The 12,119-nt window shown below is 45.9% G+C and overlaps 1 protein-coding gene across 10 annotated transcripts in view; it reads right to left on the reverse strand.

Moving 5' to 3' along the window:
• The window catches only part of LOC140727515 (claudin-14-like), an 83,840-nt gene that overhangs the window by 63,366 nt on the left and 8,355 nt on the right, over positions 1-12,119 (reverse strand). For 9 of the 10 annotated variants that reach the window (XM_073044913.1, XM_073044910.1, XM_073044909.1 and 6 more), the window contains exons 2-3: positions 405-1,207; positions 167-329 (exon numbers count right to left, since the gene is read on the reverse strand). In XM_073044913.1, coding sequence (XP_072901014.1) covers positions 269-329; positions 405-1,108 — 765 coding nt within the window. In that variant the 5' untranslated portion in view covers positions 1,109-1,207 and the 3' untranslated portion in view covers positions 167-268. Of the gene's footprint in view, positions 1-166; positions 1,208-12,119 lie in introns of all 10 variants that reach the window. The other variant, XM_073044917.1, reaches the window with a different exon arrangement.

Here is a 12,119-nt window from a genome sequence, read left to right on the forward strand (position 1 = left end):
TGCAAATGCTGGAAATTCAGAGTAACACACACACAAAATGCTGTATTCATGGAGAAAAACAGAGTCAACATTTTGGGCCAGCCACTCACTGTGTAAAAAAAAACTCTAACATTCTCTTTTAAAACTCTTCACTCTCAGCTCAAACCTGTCCCCTTCTTTTCCATACCTCTGCCAATGTTGAGATAATTTTGATTGCCCAGAAGAAGAGATTCTGCAGGCGTTGGAAATCTTGAGCAACAATCCTGATGAAGGATCTTGGTCTGACTCTTTATTCCTCCCCATAAATGCTGCTCGATTTGCTGAGTTCCTCCAGCATTTTGTGTGTCTTACTGTAAAGAAAGTACATTATTTTTTGGAACTCCGAAGTGCAGAGGCTAATTGCAATGAAGAGTCTTCTTACTCACACATAGTCATGTAAACGGTAGTCACTATGAGAGGCAGATGCTTGTGACATGAAGTAGTTGCTCCTATAAATAGAAGGCAGTCTGTTCTGAGATGCAGCTTGTATTGATAAAGCTTGTGGTTGATAGGGTTTTTTGTTCCCTTGCTGAGGGCAAGGAAGACACAGGAGAGATCCTCCAATGAGAGCCATACCAGTTGACACAAAGCCAATATAGAGAGCTTCCCCCATTTCATATTTGGTTCCGGCTGGTAACACTGGGTTGTAGAAATCACGGATTAGGTCATTTGTTGACCAAGCCACTGGAATGAGGCACATGATGCCAGCCAGGATGTAAAATGCCCCTCCTGACATAGCAATATGATCCTTGGATGAGGTTTCCCTGAAGCACACAGTGCATTTCATACCCACTACAGAAACACAAGTGGCCAGCGTAGAAAACAAGCAGGAAAATACCATCAAGACACGAGCGGCCTGGAGGTCCGGGGGCAAAGCCAATTGTGAGCGATGGACTTGGCACTGGTAGATGCCAGTACTTTGCCAGACACATTCCATCCAAAGTCCTTTCATGAACTCCATGGCAGTGATAATGTCGGTACCCACATGTGCCGTTCTACACCAGTGAGGTAAAATGGTGGCAATCAAAGTTCCAAACAGACTGAGGAGGCCGAGACAAAATCCAGTAATCTGAATTCCCATGTTGGCCATTTCGGTCCTCTTTCCTTTGTTCTTGGACAGCTGCAGTAGCAACACTGCCTCCTTGGAGAATGCGTCCTTCCTGTTATGCGTAAGGATGATGCCAGCCTACTAACAAAGAACAGGATAATCGCATCACAATTACACATTTGCCAAATGTGGCCTTTCAGAATGAGTTTAAGAGTCTGCTGCTTAATGGCCAGATTTCCTTAACTACTTCACACTTTCTCTAAATCAATTTTTACTGATTGTCAAGAAGTTGCAGAGAGTTGTGGGCACAGCTCAGGACATCACAGGAACCAGCCACCCCCCCCCCCACCCCCAAGGACTCAGTCTATACTTCTCACTGCCTCAGTAGAGCAGCCAGAATAATCAAAGACCCCACCTACCTTACCTGAATATTCCCTCCTCTCCTCCTCCCATCAGGCAGAAGATACAAAAGCCTGAAAGCATGTCGGTCCAGGCTCAAGCACAGCTTCTATCCTGCTGTTATAAGACCATTGAAGAGACCTCTCAGTCAACCTGTTATAGCCATTGTCTCCCAGCACTGCAGTTTCTTTGTAACATTTTATTCCGCATTCGGTTATTTTTTCCCCCCTTGTACTACCTCAATTCCCCGTATCTCTGTACATCTGACAATAATGAACCAACTTCAACTCCAATTCCAATTCCAAAACAGGTATGAAAGCTTTTGTGGTCACATTTTGAGGGATAAAGTGAATGCCCCCCCCCCCATAAACAGATAGGGCTCACAATGGTTGAGTGGGGTGCAAATGAAATGCTGTTTTATGTTGCATTTTCATTTCTATTACTGCAGCCAATGTGTAGCTAGATGTGTGGAAATTGCAGCAAAGCAATGTGCGCTAACCATACAGAGTACAGCCATTCTCTCTGTGACAGCTCAGCTCACTAAGGTGATAAGCTGACAGAGACAGACATAGTGCATACAGCCAGGTTGAACACGGTCCTTGAAAACCTAACTCTCCTTTGTCCAGCTTTTCCGATCAAGCCCGGTAACCAAAATCACCAAGCTTACCAAGTCAAGATAAAGATGCAAGCAAAAGATTCTAGGGTAGTTATTAAATTACTAAGTCAGAATCAGAATCAGTTTTATCATCACTGGCATATGTTGTGAAATTTGTTGTAATGTGGCAGCAGTACATTGCAAAACGTAATAATAAAAATGGTAAAATACAGTAATGTTATATATACTCTATATATGCTAAATCAAATAAATAGTGCAAACAGAAAAAAATAGTAAGTTCGTAATGGGTTCAATGTCCATTCAGAAAACTGATGGCAGAGGGGAAGATGCTGTTTCTGAATCATTGAGCATGTGCCTTCAGGCTCCTGTAGCTCCTTCCTGACAGTAGCAATGAGAAAAGGGAATGTACTGGGTGATGTTTGGCACTTACTATTTATTGGACAGTTATTTTACTAGTTTTCAAGTACCACTGGCCTTTAACACGTAGATTTACTTTCTTAATAACACCTGAAATATGCATTATGATTGATACTTAAATATGTAAATGATGGGATTCAGAAGTGCACAATGTTTCTATTGGAAGAATATTTGTATATAACTAGTCAATTTCTGTATGAAAATTACATTTCTTTGTTGAAGCTCCAGAGCATTTTGATGACAGGGGCCACACTGTCCTCCTTGTGAACAGCAGATAAGGTGCGATTGAGGAGTGAGTACAAGTTGTCAGAGTGCAGTTAATCAGCAATGACAGATACATCAGCAAGGGGCCAATAGTGTGAGTGATGCACTTCATTGAAAGATCTTCTGCCCTGCTGAAAGCCAGCCCAAACCTTCTAATGAAGAGGTACACTGTGGCTGAAAGAACATCAATTATATATTACACCACAAAAAATAAATAGATTAAACCCAAATTTATCTGACCAATGTTTCAGATGTAATCAAGAAATCGGTACTTTTTTACACTCTACTTGGTCTTGTTTTAAAATTCAACCTTTTTGGATAAATCTAAGACTTTTACTGGAACAAATTATTGGAATACAACTTCCACATAGCCCAACATTATTTTTATTAGGCGATATTGAAGGGATAATACCAAGACCTAAATTGAATAAATATCAGAAAAAAATTATAAAAATTACATTGGCAGTAGCCAAAAAAGCTATTGCAGTTACTTGGAAATCAGATTCATACTTAACTATGGACCATTGGAATAATGAAATATATAGCTGCATTCCACTTGAAAAAATTACATATAATTTAAGAAATGAATTGATATATTTTTGAAAATTTGGCACCCCTATCTACAAAAGATAGGATTAAATATATAGATCCTTTGGAGATAAAATTATTAGTTATTTGGGGAAAAAAATAAAGATATATGCTAAAGTTATTTTGAACTCCATGGTGCATGTGGGGATCCTCCGATATCCAGGCAATCCTTCTTCCTTTCTTCTTCCTTGCTTTCTTTTTTTTTTCTTTTTTCTTTTTTTTAGACAGGGATGTTAAGGGGGGGAAGGGTTAAGGGGAGGGGGGAGGGCTAATATCAATTTTCATTACTCTATTATTCTATTCATTGTATGTAATTCTCTTAAAAATTTAATAAAAAATATATTAAAAAAAAGAACTGTCGTGAAGTCTTCCACTGATGAAGAAAACCTGGAAAAAAGGGCAAACAACGTCACCTGAGAGGGCATGGGGTCCCAGGTCTTTGGAAGGTGCACTGGAAGCCTTAACTGGGGAGGTGGAAAGGAGGTGCCATGCATGTACAGGAGGCTCTTTGGAATCAGGGCAGGGCAGTGTTGCAGTTAGCTCTAGAGGTCAATGTTAGAATGAAGCTTTGTGGACAGTAGCATTGTAGTGTGATGCTATTATGGCATTCTGGAGTTTGGGAGTTCATTTCTGGCACTGTCTGTAAGGAGTTTGTACGTCCTGCCTTTGACCATGTGGGTTTCCTCTGCGTGCTCTGATTTCCTCCCATCTTCCAAAGATATACCAGTTACTAGGTTAATTGGTCATTATAAAATTGTCCTGTGATTAGGCTAGTGTTAAGCAGGTGGGTTTCTGGGCAATGTGGCCCATTGGGCCAGAAGGGCCTGTCCACGCTGTATCTCAAAATATATAAAAAATAAAAATAAGATGCATCAATGAAGTTGATTGACCTTACACAAACGTTCAACTTCAGCAAAGAAATTGTCAAATGCCATATCACGGGCAGTGCTCAATGCACCACACCAACGTCTCTCAGCCACCAGAGATGTCTAAAGAGCAGGATTCAGACATAAGTTCCAATGCTTCCTCACACACTTTGCTAAGCTCTCAGTCTGCCCACACTGAAAGCTATTCAACCATGGTAACCGCGTAACACTAGGATATTGCTGAACGTTCATCATTATGCAGAGTAGTCATCTAGAAGACTCCACAACTTTGTCACGCATATCGAGTGACTCTCTCAGTAATGGTCAACGTCGAGGTTATTGTCTAATGCATTAGTACATGTATGCACAGATGCAACGAAAAACTTACTTGCAGCAGCACCACAGAAGCAGCAATCACAAGAAAAACATAATTTAAAAATAAATTATGCACAATTTTTACAAGACCTCAATTAGAACAATTAGAAAAAAAGTCCATTTTAGTGCAGTTATCCAAGTGATCATAATGTTGCTAAACTGTAGTGATTAGGGTTTTGACAGACAGACAGAAAGACATACTTTATTGATCCCGAGGGAAATTGGATTTCGTTACAGTCGCACCAGCCAAGAATAGTGTAGAAATATAGCAGTATAAAACCATAAATAATTAAATAATAATAAATAAATTATTCCAAGTGGAAATAAGTTCAGGACCAGCCTATTGGCTCAGGGTGTCTGACACTCTGAGGGAGGAGTTGTAAAGTTTGATGGCCACAGGCAGGAATGACTTCCTATGACGCTCAGTGTTGCATCTCGGTGGAATGAGTCTCTGGCTGAATGTACTCCTGTGCCTAACCAGTACATTATGGAGCGGATGAGAGACATTGTCCAAGATGGCATGCAACTTGGACAGCATCCTCTTTTCAGACACCACCGTCAGAGAGTCCAGTTCCACCCCCACAACATCACTGGCCTTACGAATGAGTTTGTTGATTCTGTTGGTGTCTGCTACCCTCAGCCTGTTGCCCCAGCACACAACAGCAAACATGATAGCACTGGCCACCACAGCCTCGTAGAACATCCTCAGCATCGTCCGGCAGAAGTTAAAGGACCTCAGTCTCTTCAGGAAATAGAGACGGCTCTGACCCTTCTTGTAGACAGCCTCAGTGTTCTTTGACTAGTCCAGTTTGTTGTCAATTCGTATCCCCAGGTATTTGTAATCCTCCACCATGTCCACACTGACCCCTTGGATGGAAACAGGGGAAAATGGTTAAATGTCCTCTCGTTGTATGAATGGAAAAGGATTCTTTTAGTAAGAATGGGGGCAGCATTGTTTCTCAGGAACTTAAAAGGTGTGGCTGGAGAGACATTAGACCAGAATGTCTAGTGGTCTAGATTCATATTTGTATAAATAATGAAAAATTAAAACAATATTTAAAACAAAAAATTATAGTTACAAAAAATATCATAAACTCTTAGAAACTAATTTGTAAGTCATAAACCACAAGAAATTCTGCAGATGTTGGAAATCCAGAGGAACACGCACAAAATGCTAGAGGAGCTCAGCAGGTTGGGCGGCAACTATGGAGAGGAATAAATCGATATTTTGGGCCTCCCAACTTCTTACTTCATCCCCCCTATTCCCCCATCCACCAACCCTCCCCCTCACCTGGCTTTACCTATCACCCGCCAGCTTGAACTCCTTCCATTCCCCTACCATATTATTCTGGCTGCTTCCCCCTTCCTTTCTTGTCCTGAAGAAGGGTCTTGGCCTGAAATGTTGACTGTTTATTCCTCTCCATTGATGCTGCCTGACCTGCTGCATTCCTCCAACATTTTGTGTGCTTTAAAATTGTAAAGTAACTTATAGGAAAAACAAATAAATCACTCACCTTCAACTACTCTTTCAATCAAGGTTGGCGATCCTGCTCAAATTAAGTCACTCTACGATCAGTACTCAGCACTGGTGTAAAACTGAGTGATTGAACGCAAACTTCACTCAGCCCTCACCGCAGACGGTTTCTGCTTCACTGCTGAACACAAAGCGGGTCCGGCAGCTGAGCAGGAGGTCAGATATGCCGTCAGTCTCTGCTTCCACATTTTAATACCCAGGCATGGAATTCGGACATAGGCTTAGCAATGTGAAGCGTATCACGTGATTCTCCACAGAGCTGCTGGCTGGAGACCAGTAAAACATTGGCATTACTGACCTAGATGAATGGGAATGAGTGTACTGTAGCCAAAGTTGCTCATAATACAAAGGAAGATGGAGAGAAAGTTGTGAGGAGAAAAGAAAGAGCCTTCATAGGAATATACAGTCAGTGACACTTTGCCAGATACACCTGTTTGCCTACTCAGCAATGCAAATATCTAATCAGCAACTTATTGCATAAAAGCAGGCAGACATAGTCAGGAGGTTCAGTTGCTCTGACCACACATCAGAATGGGGAAAAAATGTGATCTAAGTGACTTTGACTGTGGAATGATTGTTGGTGCCAGATGGGGTGGTTTCAGAATCTCAGAAACTGCTGATCTCCTGAGATTTTCACACACAACAGTCTCTAGAATTTACAGAGAATGGTGTGAGAAACAAAAAACATTCCAGGAGAGACATTTCAGTAAGCAGAAATGCCTTGTTAATGGGAGAAGTCAGAGGAGAATGGCCAAACTGAGTCAAGCTGACAGGAAGGTGACAGTAACCACGTATTACCACAGTGGTGTGCAGAAGATCATTTCTGAACACGCAACATGTCAAATATTGAAGTGGATGGGCTACAGCAGCAGAAGACCACAAACATACACTCAGTGGCCACTTTACTAAGTGCAGGAGGTACCCGATAAAGTGGCCACTGAGTGTAGAAAGGTTAAGTAGGTGGGAAAGAAAACTGAGCAGATACAGTCCTGCGGAAGGGTCTTGGCTCAAAATATCGACTGTACTTCTTTCCATAGACCTTCTGAGTTCCTCCGGCATTTTGTGTGTGTTGCTTGGATTTCCAGCACCTGCAGATTTTCTCTTGTTTGAGATATAGTCTAAAATTCATCATTAAACTAGAAAAAGTGCAAAGAAGATTTACAAAATTACCAGAACACAAGGGCCTGAGTTATAAGGAGAAGTTGGACTGGATTTTGATACTTGGAATGTAGGAAATTAACTAGAGACTTGATAGAGGCATATACAATTATGAGGGGCATAGAGGGGGTTAATGCGCACAGTATTTTCCCAGGAAACAGAACCGAAAACTAGGGGCATAGGCTTATAAGGTGAGAGGGGAAAGATACAAAAGAGATCTGTGAGGCAACCACCTCCTGCAGAGGGTGGTGTACATATGGAAAGAGCTGCCAGAGAAAGTGGTTGAGTTTGGGACAATAACAACACATAGAAGACTTTCAATGAGTACGTGGATAGGAAAGATTCGGAGGAAAATGGCCCAAATGCAGGCAAATGGGACTAGCTTAGGTGGGCATGTTTGGTCAGCATGGATTCCCTGGGCAGAAGGGCCTCTTTCTGTGCTAATGATTCTCTGACTCTAAATGGGGATGTGTGAGGCCATTGATTTTGGCAGAAGGAACAGGAAAAACAGAAGGCAGTTTAACTGGGGAGAGGAGTTAGGGACTATGAGGAGAAGGTGGGACAATAGGTCTGAAAACATCAGTCACAATTGAAAACAGAGCAGATTCCATGGGCCGAATAGCCTAATTTCTTCTGTGTCTAGTGGTCTTTTGGACTACAGATAGCTGTAGATGTGGGTTGCCATACAATGAACACAGAAAATCAGCATGACATTAGGAAGGCAAATTGTAGGATGGGATACTGTATATTGCAAGGGTGTTTAAACAGAGAAGCCTTGATGTAGTTAGACAGGACAAAGGGCAATTTCATCTGGAGTAGCAGTTACAATTCAGGATTTTTTATTTAAGCAGGTAGCATGCTTGTAAAGGTGGAAATTTGATTCTTAGGCTGAAGAAAAAGTTTTATTAAGAACAGTTGCAAATTTGAGGCTACATTGGAATTCGTGGGAGGTGAAGCATGTAAGATCGCTGAGATTTTGAGAAGCTCTGTTTCCCAGAGAGGTATGTAAAGCCAGGGGTGATACTTGCAGAATAAAGGGTTTCACCGAAACTGAACATGAAGGAGGAGCTTCTCCTCTCAGAGTCATTGCCACAGTTGTGGAGGAGGAGTCACCGAGGATAGTCAAGACTGCGATGGAAAGGTATTTGCGTTACGGGAGAGTTAAGGATTATGGGAAAGAAGGAGGAACGGGAAGGGGTAAGAATGGGAAATTGAAAAAGAGAAAAAGGCAAGGGGGAGATATTATTAGAAAGCTAGTGCAATGTACATGTCCTCAGGTTTGCATTCAACATTTTGTGTTGTGGTGAACTACATATACCTGTCTGGACACACCCCCCTGCCGACTGCTCCTGTGGCTCCTCCCACAGACCCCGGTATAAAGGCGATTGGAGGCACAGCCCCGGCCTCAGTCTCCAGGATGCAGTGTGGTGGTCAATTGCTGCTTGTTCTTTCTTCCAGCCAATAAAAGCCTATATCTCGCCTCACGTCTCCAAGAGTTATTGATGGTGCATCAATTTTATTGGCTGGAAGTTTAAAACATGGACAGCATTTTACGTCTGGAAAAATTAGACCTTGATCCTCAAGACTCTGAAGCAGCTCTTGCCTTTGAACTCTGGCTTGCATGCTTCCAATCATACTTGGAACAGATTCCAGTGACTGAGCCTGCCACGAAGTACAAAATATTACTATCTGGAGTAAGTTCGAAAATATTCTCCCTTATCAGGGACCTGCCGACCTACCAAGGGGCACTGGACGCCCTCAAAAGACAGTACCTGCGGCCGGTGAACACCGTCTACACAAGACATCGCTTAGCGATGTGGCGACAGCGACCCAACGAGACGAGCGCTGAGTTTCTCCGAGTCCTACAGACACTCGTGTGAACTTACGACTGCAAAGGACTGACGGCGGAGCAGCATGCGGAGCTCCTGGTACGAGACACCTTCGTTACGGGGATCAGGTCAGTGTACGTGCGCCAGCGACTGCTGGAAAATGCCGATCTTACCTTACGCTCGGCGATTGAGATGGCCGACACGCTGGAGGCTGCTCTGCACAACACTGACGCTTTCCAGCCGCGCGATCCCCTGCCGGTTCCGTGGACACTGCAGACCCCGCCGCTGCCACCCGCGAGCGAATTTGCCACCGCCGCTGCCAGTCGCGAGTCCACGAACTCCCCGAAACCGACCACAGCTGCTGCCAGTCGCAAGTCCACACAGTGTTACTTCTGCGAACTCGAAAAGCACCCCCGAAAACGCTGCCCGGCCCGAGAAGTGACCTGCTCCAGTTGCGGGAATAAGGGCCATTTCGCCAAGGTCTGTAAGTCTGAACCACGAGCGGGGTCGGGCAGTGCTGCGTGAGGCATGGGGGCCGCCATCTTGCCTGCCCGCCTCGTGTGAGGCATGGGGGCCGCCATCTTGGTCGCCGCCATCTTGCCTGCCCGCCTAGTGCGAGACATGGGGCGACCATCTTTGTCGGCGCCACCTCGCCCCACCCCCGACCCACCGGTGCTTACCGGGCACCAAGACGGCGGTTCAACTCTGGCCTCCGTAACCCTCGACCAAAGCGCCCGACACCAGCTTGCAAGGTCAATGATGGACATCCTGGTGGAGGGGCACAGGACTAGCTGCCTGTTTGACACGGGCAGCACTGAGAGTTTTATTGACCTGGACACGGTGCAACGCTGCGGACTCGTGACATGGCCGGTAAGCCAGAGGGTCACCATGGTTTCTGGATAGCACTCCACAGACATCCGGGGGGGTTGTGTAGCGACATTGGTGGTGCAGGGCACAGAATATCGGAACTTTGCACTACTGGTCATGCATCAACTGTGCGCGCCTGTGCTATTGGGGCTGGACTTCCAGAGCCACCTCGAAAGTGTGACTATGGCATATGACGGGCCCCTCCCACCACTCACTGTCAGGAATCCTCAGTTTTGTGGGACTTCGTCATATACCCCGCTACTGACCACACACACACACACCGACCCACACATCCCACCCAGCACCATGCCGACAGCTGCGCTACTGACACCACTTGCAGCCTCTCCATCCTCAAGATCCCTCTCCCACCGCTGTTCGCCAACCTGACCCCCGACTGTAAACCTGTGGCAACTAAAAGCAGGAGGTACAGCGTGGGGGACAGGGCCTTCATTCAGTCGGAGGTGCAGCGGCTGCTCAGGGAGGGGATCATTGAGCCAAGCACAAGTCCTTGGAGGGCCCAGGTGGTTGTTGTTCAGACCGGGCAGAAAAATAGGATGGTCGTGGACTATAGCCAGACCATCAATAGGTTCACGCAGTTTGACGCGTACCCCCTACCCCGCATTGCGGATATGGTCAACCAGATAGCTCAGTACAAGGTGTACTCGACAATAGATCTGAAATCCGCTTATCACCAGCTCCCCATCCGCCCGGAGGACCACCCCTACACCGCCTTCGAGGCGGGCAGCAGGCTCTATCACTTCCTGCGCGTCCGCTTCGGTGTCACAAATGGTGTCTCTGTCTTCCAGAGGGAAATGGACCAGATGGTGGACCAGTGCCAACTGAAGGCCACATTTCCCTATCTGGATAACATCACCATCTGTGGTCACGACTGGTCGGATCACAACGCCAACCTCCAACGATTTTTCCAAGTGGCCAAAGCTCTGAACCTTACTTATACCAGGGACAAGTGTGTGTTCGGAACCACCCGACTTGCTATCCTTGGTTATGTCGTGGAGAACGGGGTCATTGGCCCTGATCCCGACCGTATGCACCCCCTGTTAGAACTCCCTCTTCCCACCACCCTCAGAGCCCTCAGACGGTGCCTGGGCTTCTTTTCCTATTACGCCCAATGGGTCCCCCATTACGCAGACAAGGCCCGCCCCCTGGTCAAGTCCACCACATTTCCCCTCTCTGCTGAGGCCCGTGCGGCCTTCAGCCGCATTAAAGGGGACATTGCCAAAGCAACGATGCATGCGGTGGACGAGACCATTCCCTTCCAAGTAGAGGGTGACGCCTCCGATTTCGCGCTTGCTGCTACCCTCAATCAGGAAGGCAGGCCAGTAGCATTCTTTTCTCGTACCCTTCAAGGCCCTGAAATTCGGCACTCCGCGGTGGAGAAAGAAACCCAGGCCATAGTGGAAGCTATTAGGCACTGGAGGCACTACCTCACCAGCAAAAGGTTCACCTTGCTGACCGACCAGCGTTCAGTTGCGTTCATGTTCAGCAACCAACAGCGGGGCAAAATCAAAAATGATAAAATTTTGCGGTGGAGAATAGAACTCTCTACCTACAACTACAATATCCTGTACCGGCCTGGAAGGCTCAATGAGCCCCCGATGCCCCATCCCGGGAAGCGTGTGCCAGCGCACAGCTCGACCAGCTATACACCCTCCATGCAGATCTTTGCCACCCGGGGGTCACCCGATTTTACCATTTCGTGAAAGCCCGGAAACTGCCTTACTCCCTCGAGGACATCAGGACAATGACCAGGGACTGCCAAGTCTGCGCTGAGTGCAAACCGCACTTCTACTGTCCTGAAAAGGCGCAACTTATCAAGGCCACCCGCCCCTTTGAGCGACTGAGTGTTGACTTTAAGGGCCCCCTTCCCTCCACCGACCACAATGTCTACTTTCTCAACATTATCGACGAGTACTCGCGGTTCCCCTTTGCCATCCCCTGCCCCGACACCAATGCCACGTCCGTCATAAAAGCCCTGCATCAGCTCTTCACTCTGTTCGGATATCCCTGCTATATCCACAGTGATAGAGAGTCCTCCTTTATGAGTGACGAGCTGCGCCAGTACCTGCTGGCTAGGGGCATTGCTACTAGTAGGACCACGAGCTATAATCCCCGGGGAAAT

Source organism: Hemitrygon akajei, chromosome 5, assembly GCF_048418815.1.
Source record: "Hemitrygon akajei chromosome 5, sHemAka1.3, whole genome shotgun sequence".
In the NCBI taxonomy this organism is placed as follows: domain Eukaryota; kingdom Metazoa; phylum Chordata; class Chondrichthyes; order Myliobatiformes; family Dasyatidae; genus Hemitrygon; species Hemitrygon akajei.